This window comes from Sinohyriopsis cumingii, unplaced genomic scaffold (genome assembly GCF_028554795.1).
Source record: "Sinohyriopsis cumingii isolate HCF-2022 unplaced genomic scaffold, ASM2855479v2 utg002530l, whole genome shotgun sequence".
Classification (NCBI taxonomy): Eukaryota; Metazoa; Mollusca; class Bivalvia; order Unionida; family Unionidae; genus Sinohyriopsis; species Sinohyriopsis cumingii.
Window position 1 is genome coordinate 422,737 of NW_028316239.1, and position 25,318 is coordinate 448,054.

The 25,318-nt window shown below is 34.3% G+C and overlaps 1 protein-coding gene across 1 annotated transcript in view; it reads right to left on the reverse strand.

The window, feature by feature from the left end:
* Positions 1 to 23,376, reverse strand: part of LOC149770180 (kin of IRRE-like protein 2) — a 94,564-nt gene extending 71,188 nt beyond the window's left edge. The window contains exon 1 of the mRNA XM_089949273.1: positions 21,619 to 23,376. Coding sequence (XP_089805399.1) covers positions 21,619 to 21,805 — 187 coding nt within the window. The 5' untranslated portion in view covers positions 21,806 to 23,376. The remainder of the gene's footprint in view (positions 1 to 21,618) is intronic.
* Between the last annotated feature and the right edge of the window lie 1,942 nt (positions 23,377 to 25,318).

The window sequence follows — 25,318 nt, forward strand, 5'->3', positions numbered from 1 at the left end:
AGATCAAAGGATCGACAATCAAGTGGACTAAAGGCGCACCAAAAAAAAAAAAAAAATACATCACGCAATAGCATGAAAGAGAAAAGCGATGAGTAAAGAAAAAGGACAGTGAAGAAGATGACAACGAATGTGGACTTGCGAACTGTCTAAGCTCCTAGATGAATACTTGCCAGTCAATCTTTAAGCCAAATGGGACAAAATCATCCATTAATAAATCAGCTGGTGTGAAACGAGCTCTTATCGAGTTAATGAAGAAATTATCTGATAAACGGGTACAATATGGCACATTTTATAACCTAGGTTATTAACAATAAATGGGTCCCCGAGTACCCGGATACCGATTGGCATGTTTAGTAAGTTTGGCCAGAGTTTTCCAAATTTATTGTTTATCGTAAAAGCATACCAGTGTTCTGCCAGTGCTTGTAAAGCCAGTACTCACGTCATTTTCAAGTTGACAGTCCTTGTGATTTTTCAGTGCCAAGCAGAGGTGTTGTCTTTGCCTGTATAAAATTGCCTTTAATCCTATAGCTTTGTTTTTCACGTGAGAACTCTTTGATTGAGCCGTGACTGTGGTACAGTGGCAAGTAAAAGAAGCTGGTTATTTCATCTTGCCGCACAAATAACGTGTTCAGCAGCAACCGTTAATAGATTTTGCAAATTGTATAATCGAAATGTTACTTACAAGGTTCAAGCTCAGACTTTAATTAAACACGAAGATTTACTGGACAACGATGGAGGATTTCAGAATGTTATCAGACGACGAGGATGAATTCTTGGAATTTGTACCAGATGACATTTGATAGTGATATTTATTAGATACTGTGTGAATAAAATATGTGGACTTTACTTCAGGTTTTGTACACATATAATACAATTTCCCTTTGTCGGGTACCCAGGTAACCGTTCGTTAGAATCGATGGGTAACAGGTAGAAGTTTTCTGAAATTTTGACAGCTTTATCACTTGGAAAACTTGAAAGGGTACCAATGCAAAAGTCGTTATGTCTTTTTATTCAAAGTGTGCATAATACAAAAAGAATAAAACGATGGACATATTTCAAGTGAGAAGTGACTATGTGTATGTGTGTGTGTGTATGTTTAGCGGGGCAGCCTTGCATGGCCCTGCAAACAGTTATATACAGTAAATGTTACATATACTCGAAGGTAATACTGAATATCTCAATTGAATGATCTCATTCGTTTGATAACATAAACTTCATTTTCACTTTTCATATACATATATACACACACACACTATATATATATATATATATATATATATATATATATATATATATACCTACCTCTCTCTCTCTCTCTCTCTCTCTCTCTCTGTGTTGAGTCTAATTGGAATGAGATTTGGATTTCAATATGTACGAAATTTACTGTTTATGTAAACATTTGACAATTTGTTTAATTTCATAACATTAATAGGAATTTAAATATCAAGAAATATCAAGTTCATTAATTGGATTTTTTTTTCATTTCAGTCTGCAATAGATTTTAAACATATTTGGTACATACGTGTTCCAGTATAAGAGAGCCATATGTAAAAATGGGTTTATCATGTTAGAATTTCTATATTTATTATGGGTTCTTTTTGTTGCTTTTAAAATGCACATTCATTGAAATAAAAAAAGTGCAGGTGCATCATTATTTGAGGCCGACAAATTACAATGAGGGATGTAACAACATTATATATGAATTATTCATACAACCATTTAAAATGTTCGTATGTGGCTGGGAAAAAAAACATGAAGTAAGAAGCCTTTATTAGAGTAGACTGAAATGCATATAAAATGACACTAAGTATATTGTCACAAGCACCTACATCAGTTGCATGTTTGGTCGTTCTGTTGACCGGAATCAGTGCTTGTGATGTGTTCCTTAACACTCTGTTTTTACAGAGACACGCTAAACTCAGAGAGCGTTCTGTATTTTTCCTGGTGAGGATTGAGATTATAAATGATCACGCGATCGTAATAAATCAAATATTACACCCATTGTGATTCAAACAGTGGAGGGATTTTCGCGTGAACAGTGCCTCATATACCTGTCTGGTGGATATCAACACCAAATTTCGCCTATACAGAATAACGTCGTTGGAAGGACAAATATGATACGGACTTCTCGCCACATGGCCAATCACCAATCACACTCACGCAATCTCGTTTTTGCAGTCAAACTCGTTTGGAGGAACAAAATTATCGACTACTGGAGGAAGGCTCACCGGAGCTGTCATCTCGGCGGCAGGAACCAAGCTGATGATAATGATTATCCACCCGTAGCCAACAATCAGGAAGTCACGAACATGTAGGTGGACATACATTGTGTCAGAAACACCACTGGACAAATTTCAACGTTGACGGGGAATACGGAAAATCTATGTGGCGCGAATCTATCAGCGTCATCGGAATTTTCATCTACTTTATAATTTAATACAAATAATACTATCATACAGGTTATTAATTCTGCTTTCTATTATCAATCATTCTTCTATAGGAATCCAGGGATAGCACTCTCCTTTCTGTCTGGTGTATATTTATTATGCTCTGTAATTAATTAGAAATATCTTGATTTCTTTTATAGAAATCCGGAATGACTGTAGATACCTCATAATAAATTACTAGGTCGTCATGCGAGTGTGTCTGCTACACAGAGTACATATAACATCGATTGAATAACATCATTTTTTGGTGATGTGTGCATAGTCGTGAGGAAATATGGGCTCGTGTGTGCAGGCAAGGAGATGGGTGCCGTTTACCTGCGGACCTGGGTTTGAATATCCGTAGAGTACGAATTTGGATTCTAAAATATTGATTCTTTTTCCTGAAAATATGTGAGTGCTTATAGAGAATTCTTGGACAATGACATTTATTTAAGTTTTATTTGTAAATTCAAACACCAGAATATTATTGTATGTAGCTCACAAAGAACTGTAAAACATCAGCTCTACTGACTGCAGTATACGTCATCGCCTTCCGTTTTGGATTTTTCGCCGGGACTTGGACTTGAATTAATTAGAACATTTCATTACTAGGACTTCTAAAATTTAATTCGTGGATTAGTCTTGGATTATTTATTGATTGGATTCTTAAAACCGTAAGTTCTTTTTTGTTTCATTTTTACAGTGTTTTTTCATGGAAATAAATTATTTGTTATATTTTTCAAAGCTTTTTGTTTTCACTCTTTCTTTTATTACTGTTTATTAGCGCCTAAATGCGCCACGTATGAATTGGAGCCTCGTCCTCGGATTTTTTAATTTTCGCCAAAATATTTCAGAAAACTTTGTTATTTGGAATTTGAATTCCCCTATTTTTTTTTATCTTTAGTGAAATCAGCAAGCTTTTTCTAAAATGTCATCAAAAGTGAAAGCCTTTCTTTCAGGTCATACCCAAAACCAATTAGAAATTTCAACAAAGATGAATTAATTCAACTTGCTAGAAAATATGATCTTTCTGAGGTAAAGGCTTCCTTAACAAAGTATGAAATAAAAATACTGTGGTCCAGTACTTGGTAGAAAAGAATGTTTTGGAAAAAAGTGCTTTGGTTTCGATCAGTAAATCTGTATCAGACTCTGAAATACAAATAAAGGAATCAGAATTAAAATACAAGATGGGATTGGATTTGAGGACGCTGGAACGTCAGAAAGATAAAGAAGAAAAACAAAGGCAGTTGCAACTGGAGAAAGAGAAAGAACAAATATTATTACAAAAGGAACAAGAAAAAAATGCATTTGCAAGAAAAATTAGAAAGAAGGAAAAATGCATTTACACGCGGAAGAAGGAAAGAAAGACAAAAGCAATTACTAAAAGAACAAGTGAAAATGCAATTAGATAAGGGAGAAAGAGAGAAAGAGAGAGACAGAGAGAGATGCAAATGCAAAGAGAGAAGGGAGAGAGGGAATATCAATTTAGAATAAAAGAAATGGAGCTGGCAAGTGAAAAGCACATTCACACTTCAAATGCAAATTTACGTTTTGATGTTGCAAAGAATATTAAGTTAGAGCCCTATTTCAGAGAAAAAGAAGTAGACAAATATTTTACTCCTTCTGAAAAATTTGCTGAAAATTTGAAATAGCCAAGGGAGAACTGTACTCAGTTATTACAATGTGTACTCACTGGTAAGGCTAGTGATATTTACAATTCACTGTCAGTTCAACAAAGTAGTGACTATGATACGGTCAAATAATGCATCTTAAAGGGTTATGAGTTTGTCCCTGACTCTTATCGGCAAAAATTTAGAAACTATAAAGGAAGGAAGCTGGACAACCTCATGTCGAATTTGCTAGCGAAAAAGAGCAGTTATTTGATAGACGGTGCTAAGCCAAGAAAGCTATACAAGATTATGAAAGTTTAAAAAAACTTGTATTACTTGAAGAGTTCAAGATCTGTGTCCATGGTCGTTACTCTTTGCTATATATCATATCACAAAGTCGTCAACATACAATGAGCATTCAGTTCTCACGTTAGTATATTTTACCGTGCTGCTAATGTATATGTTACTATGACTGAAAAATGTACTGCTTTGAGGCACACCTATATCTTGCTTATAGATCTCAGAAAAGATGGTACTTCCCATAACTCCAAATTTTATTTTAAAAAAATTGAATGTAAAACGGAGATAAAAAATAACTTAAGATCCTAGTGCAAGAGAACGACAAAAAAAATCGTTAAGTAAAGAGAGGACACAATAATCCCATCCCCACAAAAATATATCAAACTTCATACACTTTGGTTTTTCTTCCCACAAACTCCATCTATCTACCGTAAAGCCGTTTAAAATGTTCAGGATATTATACACAGCCAAATCTCTTTTAATACCATGGTGAAACGTTTTGAAAATATTTTATTTGTTTCGGGTAGGATTCATTATTTTACTCTGTCAGTTAAGACTCATTATTTTTCTCTGTCAGTTAAGACTCATTATTTTACTGTGTCAGTTAGGGCGAAATTTATTATTTAGGCTGATATGAAACATTACATTTTTGTATTATTTTTATATTATCTGATACTTGGGGTAATTTGTCATCCTTTCCACATAGCAATTGCAATAGCCGCGAGAAAGGAAACCAATTGTTGAGCAATATAATACCAAATATGATGTCTAATAAGTATTATAGCAGTTATTAATCAGCCGAAAAGAAAATAATCTCATTGGTTGTTTCATTAGTGGGATAAAACAGTCAAGGACATATATTTTTTTTACAAGATAACAAACTCTGTCTGCACAATTTAAGAGGAAATCTTTAACATTTTAATCTTTACATATTACATGAACTTATGTGTAGAGACGTACTTTTGATTGTATGTGGTGTATACGATACGTTGCCCCATCGTACCATTCTGACCTTTCATTACTAGAACTCACTTTTGAAGTCTATACGCTAGAATAGATGGAAGTTAGGTTATACCAAATGAATTGTTTCATAACTACCTTCCCCGAATGCATTACTGTCAATTCTCTAGTTTTCGTAGGTTACAAACTTTCGTGGTTATTGTGGTTCGATCTACCAATGATTTCAAAGATCCAACTAGCTATGACTTTCCTCTGGAGACAACGGGAGCCCTTCCTCAATCCATTAAAGTAAGTACTGACCAAGTTATAATTTTCCTCAACGACAGGATAAGTAATACCCACAAAATAAACGCATTAACATAATAATAGTCAACTAGACCCCTAGTCCATATCAAACCCCAAATGGGTGTTGATATTGATGGACGATTTCTGCAATGTGCAATTTCCCTGCATGGAAATCTTTCCAGATCACACCTGCTTACAGTTTAGACACCTACCGGTATTTGGTAAAATATTATATCCATATAGCCTAAAGAACACTTCAATCGACGGTAAATCAACAGACACAAGTAATAACAGTAAGTGTATAAAATGCACACCGATGTTGGCAGACGAAATTGTCTACAGATATTTGCATGTTTTAATCAAAGGGTGAGTTCAACCACTAAACCTTCAGTCAGTGTCATTATTAGTGTGGGGCTGACGTATCGGTTTACCCGCTCCTCCCAGCCATCTCTCAATCTAGGCTGACATGGGGACATTACGTTCAGTATCTACATTCCTATATAAAATGGAAAGAATGTCTATCTCAGAATGAGTGACTTTATAGCACTTAAAGTCAGACAGAAGACACGTTTTAGAACACCAATAAATGTCAGGAGGTGATGGACCTTCCCAACTCCTTATGGCTCCTGGTTAATTTTTTTCTAGATGATCGACCACGGTGGTATTGCCCAGATCGAGTAGAACAGATGGAATAACAGAGATCTGGGTAGAGATATAACATAGAATAACACGAGCCTTCACCCCCGTATTTAAAATATAACAATTTGTTCAGTTAAAAATACAAATTGAAATTTATCATGATTTATGACTTATTCACTTTAAGAAATAAAGTTACAGATTTCATCAAATGATCAAGCGACTGATTAAATTAAATCTTTATGATAAATGGTTTTTATTACATACAAAACAAGTAAATCCGAACTTATTCATATAACGAAAAATTGTATGACATTCTTACAATATTGGAATCTCATATCATGCACAATTATTTCTGAACTCAATAAAAAAAATTGATGTATGAATTAAAAACGAAGGCATTCAACAATAATGTACAAATATACATCAATGAACACATTGTATATAATCAATGAACATTGATGTGATGGAGACTAACATTGCCTTCCCGAGCCGTCTCTCTTCTCTGGTTTCTGGTCTCACAAATGTCAAGACTCCCTTTTACTTGTTCTATTTATCTAACGAGATAAATTACTTATTATTTATTTTCTTTGGGTCCCTCAGACTTTCGCAATTGGCAGAAAGCTTTGCGTGATTAATATCGCGAGGGAGATTATTTATAAATCCTGAATTCCGTCTGGGAACACGCACCCTTTCGTTTAGCTCACGATTACTTCTTGAATCGCCAACAATGGCATCACTTCCATCAAAGTTAGAATAATCCTTTCTAGTCCGCATGTATTAATAACCATTCTGGAAAATATCATGTTATTACACCTGTTTCAAATCTCCTCCGATTTCCTAAACAATCTTCCCTGTTTCGTCTCAACTCTTTCTCATTCACCGCTATTGACCTTGCGTTAACACTGCACTCTTATCTGGAATAACCGTTATTTACACGAGTCCTAATTCAAATGTAACTCATGCCCCAAACAGAACAGATTCAACCCATCACAGTCAATAATTTATGGCGAGTCTAACCCGTACGTTAAACTGAATGTTTAGGTGTCACTCTCACCCCGATACAGTGAAATAATCTCTAAGCAGCTTTTCACCCTCACAATAAATAGGAATCATTTTTCTATTAAACTGCTTTTCACTCTAAATTATGTAACTATTTGTCTTTCTAGAAGTTCATGACACAACATAGTAGTACATATGACTCTTCCTTCTTACGAAATAAAGTTCTTACATAAAATGAAAGCGAAACTTTAGAGGGGAGAGGGGAGTGGATTTAAATAGGAAAAGCGTTTGATGACAACTAATGTTTATGATGAAATAGGAAACATTGAAAAATCTAGAAATATATTGGCATCGTCACTAGGCTCCTAAGACGCATACATGTTGTTACAATTTTATCTTCTTAATTGTCACATTGGTCGCAAACAAGTAAATAATTATTTGTATTGTGCATTCTTCATCCTTGGGATAGGAAATCAAACTAATTTATTTACTCAAAAATTCGTTTGAATGCGGCATATGCATGTACCAATTTGCCTTCAGCACTCGCCAGATACCTCGTTGGAGGTAACAAAATAATTATAGGCTGTTATTGTGGGTATGTTACTACCTTATGAAAGTTAGGAAAATGAGCTAATATAAATACCTACATATTCTTACTCACGATTTGTCAAAATCATATGGTTGCGCATGTTTGGTTCCAGCCTGTATGAATAAATTTGCAAATTCTATCACGAAAACACTCATTTACTTTTCCCAAAAAACGTTGAAAAGATTTTTTTTAGTAAATCACGTCTATTTTACAACATTTGGTGGGGAAAAAGCACATGACACAGCTCGAAATGCATAAATTAGTTTTGCTTATAAAAACTGCATGTTTTGAATTCTTGAGTTCCCTATGATAATGTCAAACAAAATTTCAGTAATAACTCATAAGGACTTTGAATCTTACCACATTTTTGCCGTTTGGAAATATTAGGGATCGAAATAATTTCAAGAAATTATAAACAAAGGAAGATAGATAGATAAATACATAAATAGGTAGTTAGGTAGGTAGGTAGGTAGGTAGATACATACATACATACATACATACATACATACATAGACAGCAAGTCAATCATTATTATGGTTCATACTGAATATACTTTTACTTTCGCTTAAAAACATAACTTTATTTGCACAAGGACAATACAGATTAAAGTGCCAAACAGGTTACACATTTAGTTAGAAGCTTATTTATTAGTCGTTGATGTATCGTGGTATCTTTACACCTGCTCAAGACTTGCAAAAGAACACTGAGATATTAGGATACGAAAATTGGTTTTCTGTAAGAGCAGTAGTAATTAAACATTTTGGCTCACTTGATTGAATTTATAACTTTTATTTAATTCAAAGCTTTACTGAGATGATAATTAGAGTTAATCATATGAAGCATATGGAATTCCTGGCTTGGCATCAAAACGAACCTTGTCAAATACTACCATTAGGTTGTAATATTGTATACGTCATACAAAGTACGAACTGCGTATGCTGGTGAAATCATGCATCTTTGATGTTTTCCATTCAGTACACTGGTACACAATGTCTTGCTCCATTCACTGAATTATAACTTTGAATTTACTATGCATTACAATTGACATCCAATGATATGTAGAGACGACTATTTAAAGCATACTTAATTCATCTGTAAGTATCAAAATGAGCGTTCGCAGTTAATTCCAGTACAGGCCCATGCCAGTAAACTTCTTGTCGGACTAGCTGTTTGTTTTCATAATTTTAACTGTCCAAAGGCAAAGTTACAGTTTTCACCAGTCAGAGTTTATTTATGTTATAAAACTTTGCGGTGTCAGCATGGGGTGCTACTGGGCCTAGCAAACTTGAACGACCTTACATCGAGCTCTACCTGCATTAAATCAATTGGACGACGATTTATCGTCTCAGAAATTGCGAGTACAGCATTTTTTTATGTCTTTATTTCATTGACAGGCGAATTCTGACCTGGCTCTGCACAGTCACAAAAGGTCAACAAGAAAATCTTGCCCAGTTTATAATGTTGTTTTAAGAAATCGATATACTATAAGAAAATCACGTAATGTATTTTCATTTACAAAAGAAAAGACACCATTTTCAACATGTTTAGTCCGAGATCAACCATCAAACATCTGTTGTGAAAACTCGCACAATGCTATCTTGATATATCATTTCATTCTGCTTTCACTGTATCACAAGAGATACTGCCTTAGATAGTTATGTCAGTGGAGGTACGATGGGTATATACCAGTGTGAATGAGGTCTTTGTCTTCTTCTTTTATTATATGTTTTTTTTTTTCTTCGAATGTTTCATGTTTTATCTTTAGTACAGTTTATTTCAGGAGAATCAGTCATTGCCTTTTGTCAAACAGTAGTGGCTATTTTCTAGTGGTGGTTTTGTACAGCTGAGTTATGAAGGATGGTGATATATAAAACATCTAAGTGTTGTTAATATAGATACGTATCTGACATTGTTTTATAGGAAGAACCAGTGAAGATTCAGCACGACTAATACATTTTTCAGTCTACTAGTCCTTCTAGATGCAAGGAAAGGTTTATTACATAATAGGCCTGTGCACTATTTATCTGTCGTAAAGGGCCCAACGCGGACGGGCTGTCCATCCCACCCTAAAAAATTTGGGTTTTACATGTCAACAATATCGTGGAAAATAAAACAAAGCGGGATATTACATTTTTTAAAATGCTTTGCCTCAGAATGTACTGCAGTGTACAGAGGTTGCTAAAACATGGTACATTTTCTAGTCTAATTGATTACAATGTTTGTATGTATTATTTGGCTATGTTTACTAACAGATAAACTCATTTTTTTGTCTTAATAGTTGCCATTGACAGTGATAGATCATTACAGGGGAAATTGATCGATTGCCCCAAGTGGAATTCAACATATCACTTGCTGATCTTCCTATGATAACGTCAAATGGCAAAATCCCTGGAGCAGATGCTATACCAGCAAAATTCGATAAAACCAGAGGCTCGCACGTTGCTCAGAAACTGACTGCACCTTTCAAGTCAATGGGAGATCAATGAACTATTGGGACATCTCTCAATAGCCAGTAACATCCTCCCCTGCATTCGGCTGAATCACCTTGTGCATCATATCGACCATAGGCGCCTGCCTTGAGAGTCCGTGTGGCCTCAGGAAAAGACTAGGGACCGTAGACATATTGTTGACATATCACTAACCCAAGTAAAAACACCAGGAACTCCAACTCGTACAACACTTTTATAGACAGTAACGGACACTGTGCGAGGGCCCATGGAATATTATGGAAACAGTTGGTTGCCCAGAGAAATTCATTATAATAGTTTAGCAATTACATTGGAGTGTTGGCACTGACTTTCTTGTATATGATGCCCTCTGTCGTTCTTACAGATGCCTTCGTGACTATTACATCAGGAACGATACCAAATAACGGACGTATGGCAATTATTCAGTATAAAGAGCTTATCGGCATACTACCAGGGAAATGTTCATGATCTCCTATCAGCTGACGATTGTTTTCTAAATGACAATTACGAGCCTGAATTACAACGGAGTATGGACCATATCTCTTCAGTTTTTGACCATGTGGGCACTATCAAGAGACAAAGGTGATGCGCCAACCTTCACTATAAATACCTTCTGCAGAGCCTATCATCACAATAATTGACTAAACCTACCAAGCAGTGGATACGGTCACCTATTTCGGCAGCACATAGTCACATATAGCCCATATCGTTATCAGAATTGCTAAGCAAGCAAATACTTCGTCTAATTACTTACAAATGTATGACGTCAGTCTGCAAGCAAACAAAAACACACAGAAGACGGAAGGTCTACAAAGTCATTGTGTTAAAAATTCTACTGTATGCATGCAAACCTAGGACATTACTCAGATGCAATGACAAAAAGAGGGGGTTCATTTATGCATATGATTAAGGATGAAAATGATGAGGATAAGATGTGTTGACAATGTCCCAGACACTAAGAGTCTCACATGTGTAGGTATACTAAGCATCAGTACTTTGCTGAGAGGTCAGATGAACTACTATGACAAGAAGATCTCCTAGGGCGAGCAGAAACAGGGAAAACGATCACAAGGAATTAGAAGGAACACCTCAAAGATCCTCTCAAGTCATCCTTGGAACATTGCAATATTAACCATGTGTGCCTTGAAGTTCTCGCACAGGATAGTTTTACACAGTCTCATCCATACTGGAGTTACAGGCTCAAAATTGTAACACGTCCTAGGCTGATTAAGCAACCGCAAGAGGCATTTCTTGCTCGGTGTACTACGGACAGTTCAGAGTACAAATTAACATGATTCGAGTACTTACAGAAACCGAACCAGTTAGCACAAAGAGCGTGAAAATGTTCATCACTCTATCTTCTAGGTGCCGTATGTTGAATGTATTTGTCAGAATGTATTTCCCTTAAAGGCATTCGTGAACACGATTCATGCTTAATTTTAATCATATTTAAAACATTATTTTCCTTATGTATTTCATTTATGTTCATACAATAACTCGATATTCAACATAGTAACACAATCATAGCCTCACAAAGCAAACCCCTTTGCGCATATTGAACCTGAAAACATGGATATTTGACCACTGAATTATGCATGAGAATGGCTAAAACATTTCTAAAGTGCATTAGAGATTTATGTCAACTCATTTTGTTACCTGAGCCAAACATGGTCATGGTGCTTCAGCCATTGTATCGTTAGTTTACATTGGCGAAGCATGTCATAAGTGCTGGGAATTCATGCAGATTATATGAAGACAATACATTAACACGAGTATATCAATATATGCATATAGTCAGTCACGTTTTTAATAATATTTCGGTAATTATAAGATTACAGAAAATAGACACTTGGCTCTCTCCAACACGCTGTAAGTGGTGCTTGCGTGAGACAGAAACGTTGATGACTCGGTGATTAAAATGTTGAAAACACGAACGAAAGAGTTCGGTCGAATACATTAGTGTGTCTTTGGACAAAACACAGTAATCCAATGCCTCTGTACTAAATTTCCTACCATTCTTGTTTTTTGCCGTAGAACACCTAACCAAAACGAAAGAGAAGCACATGGAGTAAAAAAAGTTCCATGTAATATTGTTCGTGTTGAGCAATCAATAAAAGAACACAAATGCTTCAAACACGATTAGAATGCACTCTAATTTGGAATAAATAAACTCTAATAGCACCAAAAATCGCAGAATCTTCATGGAAATTCATCCATCATCTCGAACTGTTTTTTCTAAAATGTTCATCAGAGTCATTTGTTGCTGAAATGGATAATACACAAAAGCTCATTAACTGAACCCCAAAAGCCCATCTGTATGGATGTTGCTTGCTCCGATACAGAAATATTACACAGTCTGTACTCAAGAGTGCTGTGTGGGAGCCATATGTTTGAAGTCAATATCGGTTTCGATCGAGCACATCATCAGTGTAGCATAACGACAAGAAGTACTGTAATAACTGAAGGCAGCCTTCATTGTGGCTATTAACCCTGGTAGAAGCATCCCTCAACACTATCATGATTGACTGATTGTATTTGTACGGCGCATCAGCACTGTTAGGCTATTTAGCGCCATACAAAAGGTTATATGTATGATCGCTCAATCAGCACTATCAAAGAAAAGCTCGAGTCGTTTTAAAGTTTGTATTGAATTTCTACCATCGGTACTGTTGAAGTTTATGGGAATAAAGCATGCTGAAAAAGGCGTTGCGATCTGCTTTAAAATAGTAATAACATGAATGACGGGATGTTTGCGCACAAACATAAATTCAACACAAGATTATAAAGAAAATGTCGCTATAAAAGCAGCAGATTGAAGTAAAAGGAAGAAGTAGCAGGAACACTTGTGATAATTATAATAACAATGCTAATTATAACAACAGCAACAGCAACACCAGTATCAGCAGCAACAACATCATCAACAACAACAAAAATACTACTACTACTACTACTACTACTAATAATAATAATAATAATAACCGATGTCAGTGCTATTTAAATTTGATGGTTGTTTGTTCAACAGGGTCCATATTATCTGGCAGGAAAATCTCGATAGACCAAAACATCATATACAATGATCAAAAACGTTTTCAACGCTTGCTTTGTCCAGGCCAGCGATAAGATTTATAGAAAGCATGTAAAAAATGTATAAGAAGACAATAGAAAACGTTCGTCTAGATGATCTCCTCCAGTAAGACACATATAAAACTCATCGTATAAATGGTTGAACGATTAACCTTCGATAGCTTATATTCCTTCTGATTACGAGCTTCTAGTTGTTAGTAGCTTTGAGGGGTTGTTTTACTAAACAGATCTCTCTCTCTCTCTCTCTCTCTCTCTCTCTCTCACACACACACACACACACACACACACACACACACATATATATATATATATATATATATATATATATATATATATATATATATATATATATATATATATATATATATATATATATATATATATATATATATATATATATATATATATATATATATATACGGAGATTTGAACCCAGCCCCACGTGTAAGCGATATTTATCGCCTTGCACTAACCCCTATATCAATCATCTCGACCATGCACACATCACCAGAAATGATGTTACAGAATCGGTGGTATATGATCACGTGCGTAGCAGACACACTCTTTTGTCGACCTATTATACAATCCTTATCTAAGTACACAGTCTTTCCTGATTTCTGAAACAGAAATCAAGCTAATTATAGAGAATTACAAATATGTGCTAAACAGAAAGGAAAATGCTATCTCTGTTTTCTACAGGATAATGCTTGATAATACTAATACGATATTCAAAAATACATATAAATAATATTATCTTACAGGTTATAGAATTTGTAATTCGCGCTACATGAAGAATCAAAGCGGGGATTCGTGGTTAAACGGCACTCATCGCCTTGCCTGTCACCACCAACCCCTATACCATCTCGATCATGCACACATCACCAAAACCCGATGCTACAAAGGTCATGGTAGCAAACACAACCTCATGTGGACGTGGTACTTAGTATGCATGATGTGTACATGGTAAATTCGAAATACCCCTAATTGTGCTATCATATTCCAAATGTATAGAATGTTCCTAATGAATTCCAATAATCTTGAATGTCGTGATGTACCACAATGATAATATCCAGAATTTCTTTCAATGAGTTCTCAATAATCCCAAAGTGTTTAAGTCCAAAAGATCAATACGCACTTTGCAATTCCAATGAATAATTCAAATAAATAATTCCTCTCAAATTACATCTGATCACAACTGCAAACTTTTATCGCATATTACAAAGTCGGATATGAAGCATGAATGAGTAATTGTGTATCAATTCCCCTTTGTATAGATCCTCACTTGACTTGAACAACGTCGCAATAGAACGATCTGGAAAACTTATTCATTAAAATGTAAAATTCCACTAAACCTTGAAGTCTAATTCTGGTATACATTTTGTTTACTATTTATAATTATGGCAAAAGTCAGGTATGTAGAAACTCTATTCATAACCCACAATCACAATCATGACAAAAGTCAGGTACACAAAATAAAATAAATATGCATCACACAAGACTGAGTTACCTGAGATACAAAAATGAAATAAATGCGTTGATTCATTGTAATATTATTTCTCGATTTAGTACTCAAAATGTAGATTGTAAGTACTGCCTGGTTTTAGTTCATCTGAAAAAAGTAACGACTATAATAAACATTCCTGTGTGAATAATAATTATATGCTGACACTCAAAGCCTTTAGGAGAGCAAACCTGTACAAGCAACAGATAGAAATATTTTAACTAGCATTTCTGGTTAAAATCTTTGTAGTATGTGTTATATGTGTTAGTATTAATGTCTTTGAAGCACTGATTTCCTTTACCAAAGAACCTAGCAAATTTAATGATAAGTGTGTGTTTTGTGTTGGATTATTAAAGTAACTTTAACAATTTTAAGTCATGTCCCTACAATGTCTGCAGTGTGGCAGTTAGCGATGTCTAACACTGCGGCATCATGCTGTAGGCATGTAACATCCTGTTCCACCCATTCACATTATTCTGACACCAGGCCGACCAGCCCTAACACTGACACTAACTTCTTAATGATGAGCACCAAGGAGGCAGCTGTACCATTTGTATAAGTCTTTGGTATGGCTTTACCAGGGTTTGATCCCGGCACCTACCGCATCCGTGGCGCACTAAACATTGGGGTCAGCGGAGAGATACGATTTGCCGATTAACAGCCATGACAGTAAGGATCCGTTGTCTCAACGTGAGCACAACCTAACGACAGACTGAACCTTGATATATTTGTGTTCAGTGACCTAAAAAAATGGAAAATAAAAACAAGCGTCTTTCATGAAATGCTTCATCAATAAAGCAGCATAAATAAAGCGATGAACAACAGTAATTCCAAATTAGTTCCTCGTAAACACATATTCGTTGTTATCTATTTTTCAGCCAATAAATCACCGTAACATGAAAGCAAGTAGAAAAAATATAATCGCTTTGGTTGACAATATATTCCAAAAGGATCTGATGCGACTGGTAAACTTTCAGATTCAGTATTATGATAGAAAATGTGGTACAGATTCGTAATCTGAATGAAAGCAAATGATAATTTCGTAAATCACGAAGAAGATACAAGGTTTTTCAGAAAAAAAATAGTATTACCAAAAGAGTGTACTTTCTGAAAACGATATCGTAGGAGCAGAACTGTTAAATTAAAATCAATAACATTAGTCACTCGATCAACATAATTATAACAGACACATGCATTGGATGGAAATAAAAATGTTTCGTACCATGTGTTATAAAAACAATTCATTATCTAATTTCATTGCGTGTCTAATCACAGGTGGTATCTTCATTACTTATTCATGATATGTGCATTAGGATAAATATCATTTTGCTATTACTTGGCAACAAACGGCATACATCATCTAATGAATTGATGTAATTATTTACTGTATCATTTTTGTTTCAAATCTCAAATTATTAACACAGAAACATACATTCTAAGGACGAAAGTGTTTTGTACAGCACAATGAATGTCATGCAGTTTCGTATGTCTAATATATCTATGACAATTCATCTTTCGTTTCCTTTATATGAACCTTTTAACTGTGATGATAGGTTTTCTTCTGTGCTTTGTTGTTGTGTTTTGTTTTGTTGTTGATGCTTGTATTGTTTGTTTTGTTTTGCATATAGAACATCATCTTCCAAGTCAAATGAATAATCGTCTGTAGCATGTCTCTTCTGACAAAAATCTTACCTTCGAATGATATTGTTTTTATCCTATCGCCTACGATATAAGAATGTATAAAATTAACTATAACATTCAAATTTGAACGTCATTAGGAACCATACGTTAGAACTACCCACTCTTTGTTTGATGGCTGCTAGAATCATCATTAGGATGCACTGGGTGCAGAAACGGTTTGCAACCATTGCTCTTCCAATCTGCATTGCAGTGTTTCACATAATCGGAATATGAAAACTGAATACTTTAGCTTTACCAGAACTAGTTCGAAGACAAATTGGATTCGAAACATAAACGACAAGCATCTGTGATATTCTGATATTGCTGGTGAAGCTATTATAATGTCTTCATAAACATAGCCATTAATAGACATTAAATAATTTTGTGAGATTTTGTCTGAATCTTTCTGAAGTTACTGTGGGTCCATAACGTGTAATGTCCTTTTAATATATAAAGAAAACCCTAATTAATCAGTTAGGCAAACGATTATGACAGACTATCCAGACAGTACTAAACAGACAGCTGATTCAATTAAATCTAAAACTTATCATACTGCCACCAAATGTGTTCCTTAATACAAGTTGTTGCAGGGATGGAAAGCTAAAAAGGACATAGCATTTCGAATATGGCATGTTCATTTATTTCCTATGAAGGATTGCTCTTGGTATCTGAAGCGTTCCAGATGCAAGACCGAGAGGGAGCAGGTTCGAAACATACCATCGTATTTGCCTGGGTGTGTTCGAGGGCAAGTCATTTTACTCCATTTACCTTGGCATTAAATAACCTACTTGTGTTAATCTGCCTTAATGCACCAAACCAGGTTAATTGTCCATGGTTTATGTCATTGATCCCTTTATGGCGCGTTATTTCATACACATGTATTTTCACGTGGAGTGGGAAGATAGAACCTGTATCCTCCATCCATCCCAGAAAAAGAAAAGTAGAAAAACAAAGGGAAAAACGAGCGTGAACCAATATTTCTGGATCCGCAATTATTAAACGAAACGTTGTTTTCTAAATTCTGTTTCAGCAATTCTCGTTAAACAGTTCAGTTTCTAGTTTCATCGAAGAATGCAGCTTCTAAAGTTTAGTAATTGAATATTTGCCAGCTTATTATTTCTCAGAGATTTTGAGAAATACCTAAAAATACAATAATCATTTAAGTAGAATAATGTCTGATGCATTCGCCGAGATGTGTTAGTGATATTACTTGTTCCATATTGCTTGTTGATACATAATGTACATGTTGGTATTAATGCTTGTCAGAAGAGTTGTAATTAAAATGCTTTTATTTATAGTGTACATACTTTTTGAATTCCTTGAAAAACTTTAATATCGAATAAACGAAATTTTATTAACGATGCATTTATATACAGGATAAGCGTGCAATATAATTTGTTTAAATCGCACTTCTGATAAGTAATGTGCATTATTAACGTGTACATTTGTAGTGATATGTGAACCTCAGGTTTTCACTCGGATTAATATTAATTTGAATAAATTAGGATCTACTACAGGATTGACCATTACTGGTGCATGCGTGTATACTAAATATTATGTGATATTGATTTCTCTTCGTAAATAAGGTCAAGATACTATATTTTATGCACAGGGGTTTAATTGAAACCAGATATATATTATTAAGATTTGTAAATGACCAATTTTACATTGTCTGGTACTGTGTATAATACAAATACGAATCAATATTATAGGTGTCTGCTGGCAATTAAAATAAAAGAGCAGGCTAACACCAATAAAACAGAAGACTTCTGACGGGGAGCCGACGCTATACTAGCTGCAAAGAATTTGTAGAAATGTACTTTACTCTATTTTTTTTAATTACTAAACATTTAAACCATCTTAGTTGTTCCTGAGAAAATTCAATGTATCCAATTCGGTAATAAAATACTTTTATTTGTGCGAATAACAGGCTGATTAAATAAGTGCATTATGGATATATTGTTCATTATCTTTGACCTAGAACAGCATATCTTGGATAAAAGATCAATACACGTTTACTGAGTTCGCATCATTGAAGGAATTCTAACCGTATATTCACAATCTGGGCTTGACAAAGGTAAAACATGGCAACAAAAAACATTGATATTAGTTTATGCTATGATGCTCATTATCCAGTAGATGCTGGAAGCTGAGCGTCCATCTTTAATGCTAGAATGTTGACTATCAACTTGCATACTGAAAATAACTTGATATAAGTCTAGTCAAACTATAATTTATAGAAGCGCAAGTTACAAAGCTCAAAAGCTCGATAAGTGCATTATTGCATCCGTGGTCAAGCAGGTATGGTTTACTAAATGGTTTTCACTATTACATACACGTTGGTGGTCAGATCTGTACAGTTTCATTCTGGGACAAGATCATACTGAGATACGTGCATTAGTCAAAATCAAATATCAATGCCATAGTTCCTGCAGTCGGGGTATTCCTTTAAGACTTTGGAAATGGCCAATATATTTACATAATTTGACTAAACTGTCAAGTAGATTTACTTAATATGTTGGACATCAGCTAGCTATATTTTTGTCAGGTACCATAAACTTTTGTTAGTGTTACTTCTCCTCATCCGGTAAGAGGCATTTTTAGATATGCTTATGGTACCTGACAAAAATATAGCTATCTAAAAATGCCTCTTATCGGATAAGGAGAAGTAACACTAACAAAAGTTTTAAAGATGTCGGGTAATACGGTCATGTTGAAGTCAGACCAGCATCATGTTTATTTAGAATATCGATTCTTGATAATCGAATATGTTGTAAATCTTGTTTAATGAAAACTTCACTGCAGTCTCTGCATTGTAAAGTCACATAATGTTTATCGTATCTGAGCGGGTACGTTAAACTTTTGACTTGCGCCATATTTTTAGGATTAACTGTAGCTCAGTAACAACAATTATAACCGTATATTATTAAGTAATATGCAGTCAGCTCAGAAAGCTATTACAACTGTAGCCTTACGTGGAAAGCATACACTGCTCAGTATATATAATGTCAGACCCATTTACAACAAATAGCTCAGTTAAAAATCCAAAATTCAATGACACCTACAATAAATAGCAAAGGTGGTGAAGATGAACTGTTCCAACATTGCGCGTCTCTCGTAATTTATATGAATAATGTACCACTGAAGAAGCAAAGCCGTTCTTTTATTCATATGTACTGGTCAGAAACGGCGTTACAAACTTTGTGATAACATAATTTTAAACTAAATCATTATGACGAACGTTTGCTGGCAAAAATTCGGTTGCTTGTGTAGCCTTGTTGATTTTTTTTACCGATCTTGGTAGTAACTTATATTTATGAACGTAATAACCATATACAGAAAATCTATATTTTCTACTTGACAACATTTTCTCTTCAAAACGTACATAATGTTGTTAATTTGTATACAAGTAGATGAACAGCCTTTTAACTGAAGGAGTAAAACTTCGGATTTTATCTTGATCAGTTCATATAAAAAACAAAACAAATTTAGGCATACAGATTTAAGTTATTCAGTACAATCGCAACAAATTGAGTTATGTCGCAAAACTGCCTGTATCAAGTCAGATCTTGAGCAGATGACGAAACAGCTCGTATCAACGCAGATGTCACACAGCTGATGCTATAACATACATCCACTCAGTTCTCACGATTGAAATATAATATGATTTCAACGATTTCAATAAGCAGTCCTTTCATGATTAAATCGGTCATTCAGTTGCTGATTAGTTGACCGATCTAGCGTAAATCTGGAATATTTATGAAACGAAGGCCGTTTCGACAAAGAAACAGCTTTTATTTTACAATATTGCATATATAACTCTTTTTCAGTCGCTCAGCAAACCCTCTTAATTATAGAAGTTCTCAGAATTCAATACAATATAGTAAATTCGGGGCTCGCAACTCGGTTTCTACAATACATTTAAATTGCACACGTGAAATTAGCAAATAGAGAACGTTATTTATTGGGTTTAATTTGTGACAAAATAAAATATCCAACCCTAATCTCCAAATCTGCATGTGCTTGATTCAAGTTTCTTTATTATTTACAAAGGTTATCGTTAATACATTGTTATTTATTTTTCCAACATGACGAAAAGTGCAAACAATGAAAAGGTTAGCGAAGAGAAGAAGACAATAGCGAGTAAAATATAAAGTAGTTAAAGTAGGCGAAATATCAATCCTGAAAAGAGAAATATACATAAAGTGTCAAGGCTTATATGCATGTTCATTCTGTACACTTCCTACGGCCTTTCTATTTTAGAAGTAAACTGTCAAGATGGTAAGTAGCTGCAAGCTAGTCTTTTGTATTAATAATATATTGAACTCAGTTCTGCAAAATTACGTAGTAATAATTCACCAACATGTGCTCTATTTCTGAGCTTCATTATATTTCTAAACTGATCGGATAACAATGGTGCATCTTCCACTCTGACCAAAGATAACTGTTGCGGAAAAAATTTAGTTAGCAGAAAACAATGCCATTTTTCTGAGCAAGAAAAAGGTTTGTTAGGAACAAATACAATAATCTCTTTCCCGCCATATGGGTTCAGTTCATAAGTCAGGATTAAAATAGTGGAACCATTTATCTGCCATCCGTCTTCATTCTGTCAGACCGTAGCTAAACCTCAGTTACACCTTTATTCGGAATAATGACGTCATAGTTCAACAGACAAGATCCCAGAAAAGACTGAGCACAGGTCATAGGTAAACGTTTTACGGATTATTACGGCAAAGGCAGTCTAGGTAAAGTGAAATCGTTGAAGAGATCGTATGTCGTTCAGTCTAAATTTGGGACTAAGTTTCATTGGTTGTAGTTTTGATACTTGTATCTTATTTTGAGCAAAGAGATAATAAAGATAGAATGACATATACTTTATTATATATCTTTGGAAACCTTATTATACATCAATAGGCATTTGGGTTTCATTCAATGATATAAAAATATCTCTATGCTTGAGAGAAAAATAAACTCTTAGCTTACTCTACCAGGTTATTTTTATATATTTCCTTTAGGAACAAAAGAGACAGAAATCAATACCGCGGTTACATGTTATATTATTTAAAATATCACTCACCTTGTGAAGATACCATGCAAATCATCAGGAAGAAGATCACCAGCAGTGGAAACCAAAAGCTTGCAATATGTAATACCAAAATGCCGTTCTCATTTAACATCGTGTAGAGGAAAATTCTCACAGAGAATTCCGAATTGCATATGCTTTTCAACAAAAGGTACCAATTGTTATTGAACACTAAAAACATCGAGCGGATCCGTTATTCAACTTTCATCTTTGAACAACTGTTGCAATGATAGTAATAACTTCGAAGTTACTGTGTCACGTTTGTATGGAGAACGTCACTCAGCCCATCCATTTCAACAATTTCTAGCTTACTCATGCAGGTATTTTTCCAAGGACCATCTAACTCCATTAATATCCACGTATATCCACAAATTAACACATCATTACCATTTACAAGATTTATCCCACATTAAGCTTGTAGACCAGGAGAATTAATACTAGAATAATGCATGGAAATTATTGATGAATGCTGTGCATTTCTGCGAGTCGCATTGACGTATAATCAGTCTCTTAGAATAGAACCGGCATAACCACCGGCGCATTCAACAATTTGATATCTGTTTCCAAAGGTAAAACGTGTTCTTTGAGCAAATACGCCACAGAATTAGCCATCAATTTAAGACACTGCAATGCGTTTTGTGTAGACGTAATCCACATAACTGATGTGTCAGTAATACTACAGACACAACCTTTGTATAATTGATGAAATAGTCTTACTTCCAAACAGTTTCGTTGTTAATATCAGCTATAAAAATTACCACCACGCCGGTACCTAATCCAATCAAAGAACCCAAGATCAAAAGCCCCTCTTTTATTTATTTATGTATTATTTTCAGGAGCCAATTCAGAAATTGCATTGATTAGCATAATCAATTTATTTAGGACGTCTACCATTCTCAGCAGCATGCTATCTCAGAATTGAATCAGCATTAGCGATATTAGAGTGTAAAGCATCAATAGAAAATTATTTTTCTCGTTTTTATTATTTATATACATTTAACATGATGCTATCCCATCACTTAAATCCAAAATTTATGAAATCTTTACAAGTTTCAAAGCAAAACGTGTATTTGACAAACCATAAACATTGAATAATGTGACATCTCATTGATTCCAAACCACTCCTTATGCAGAATTTTATTCATTCCAACACAAGAGTACTTTTTTATATTTTGCATCTGTATCTTTTCATAGGGATGAAATTATAACCTATTTATGATGTTAAACATTTGCAAATTTACACACGTTTCTTCCATTTGGAGATCACTGTTTTTTTTCTTCTCAAAGTATTTATGTGTAGATTACTACAAAGACACAAATGCCTTAAGATACTTTTCGTACCGAGTTGCTTTCGAGATGATCAGAAACAAACGCTTATTACAAGGCATCGAGTTTCTTTCTCATTTGAAAGAAATACAGATCCAGTTACGCAAACTCAGTTAGAAATTAATATATAAATCCATGTAATCCTTTCTTTCCTGTTGCAGGAAATACAATTTTCCTCCAAGTAAATTGCTTCAAAAACATGTCTAGAAAAACACCGCTTTTGAAGGCAACCAAACCATTTAAATATAGCTGACTCCGCAGGAGAAAAAAATGCACATCCTTCACTTTAGAGCCCTCCCATGTCAACTTGGTCCAGATTTGTGTGCTTGAAGTCGATATTAGTTTGGAGCTCCCAATCGCATCAATATAAACTGTTGCAAGACGTCGCTGTGAGATTTCACGGCCGTTTTATATTGCCAACGATTGTGACTGCTAAGACTGCTAGCGGACTAACCCACTGTGCTATGAAAGAGATGTAGCCAGATAAGTGTCTGCAGCTTCCTCTTTCTGGCAATGTTTTCGACTATTACTCAGAAATGCTATGTATATACTTACATAACTGTTATGCACTATTATCTAGATTGACAAGACGAAAATCAAGAAAATTTATCAAAACATTATCTTTACAATATATATTAAATGTGAGCTGAGGAAAGATGAATAACAACAGTTGTAATTGTCAAAGCAAAAGTAAACTACAACCGTTAGTTGGAAAGAAAATACTCATAGGACTACTATTACTACTACTACTACTAATTAGTATTATTATCATTATTATTATTGTTATTATTATTATTATTGTTGTTATTATTATTATTATTATTATTATTATTATTATTGTAAAATGATGATAACCATGACGTAATGTTAACGGTAGCGATTATGGTGGGATGGTGAAAATTACTTTGACTAAATTAAACTCAGTTTTGGAGTTAAACTGCAAGTAGCGGGGGCCCCGAGTGTCCAAGTGGTCTAAAGCGCTCTCCGTTACCGATCAATGCTATCTCACCTTTGTCTGCGTTGGTTCAGTCTCGGATTCGGCTAATGCGGTTATGTGAGAAAGCTTGCCAGTAGCTTCTCGTGGGCTGGTGGTTCTTTTCGGGCTTTTCCGGGTTCTTCCTCCACCATTAATACTGGCCGCCATGTATAGCCTATCGTGTGCTGAAAAATGGCGTTAAACCCTACAACAACAACAACAAGTAGCGTAACGTATGATACTTTATCATCGTCACTAAAACAAGATCGACGGTAGCAACTGTGCGTGCATATTGAGAAACATGAAGGCAGTAATACAATGTACTTTGAATTTTTCTTTACTATTATTATTAGTAGTGGTGGTGGTTGTAGTAATTGTGGCTGTTTCATATACACTTCTATCAAGAGATGAAAGTCTGATAAAGACAATGGAAGCGGATTATATATATATATATATATATATATATATATATATATATATATATATATATATATATATATATATATATATATATATATATATATATATATATAGATATATATATATATATATATATATATATATATATATATATATATATATAGATATATATATAGATATATATATATATATATATATATATATATATATATATATATATATATATATATATATATATATATATATATATATATATATATATATATATATATATATATATATATATATACATACAAGTGTTATCTGTGGCCGGGCTAAACTTCTTGAGATGGAAGGTTAATGGAATGTTAATAACAATGTTTCCTATCTTAAATATATTCAGCATGTTTTTTATGTTTTCTAATTTCATTGTGTTTGTTTTTGTAATCATATCATTATATGTTTTTTATCTTATAGGTGTTGTCTAATGTTGTAAAGCGCTTAGACCTTCTAAAGATTAGGCGCTATACAAAGTCCTCATTATTATTATTATTATTGGTCTGACTTGTGACAAGAATGGTTCTAAGGATTTTCACAGACTAATCATTTAACTTTGATGAAATTATGGACAAATAAAAAGGTTATATTGATTGCATCGTTATAAGGCATTTGACATCAACAGACAATATTCCAGAAACCGTGCAAAAGAGAGTAGTGGGGAACTTCTGTTATATCAATTCCAATTTATTGGACAGAGTATAGATTGTAATTATTTGTTTAGACTGAGTTTATATTGGGATTAATTATTTTGACAGCATTATTTCCTTACAATTTAATAATTTCTTAGTTTCTTCTCCTTAAGATTTGTTTGTTGGTATAGTTAATGTTTTGACTCATGTTCGCCCTGTATATAGAGGGATAATATACAATGTTACTTTGTTGCTGATGCTGGACATGTTGTAGACCAAGACTTGCTAGTATTGATGAAGCTAG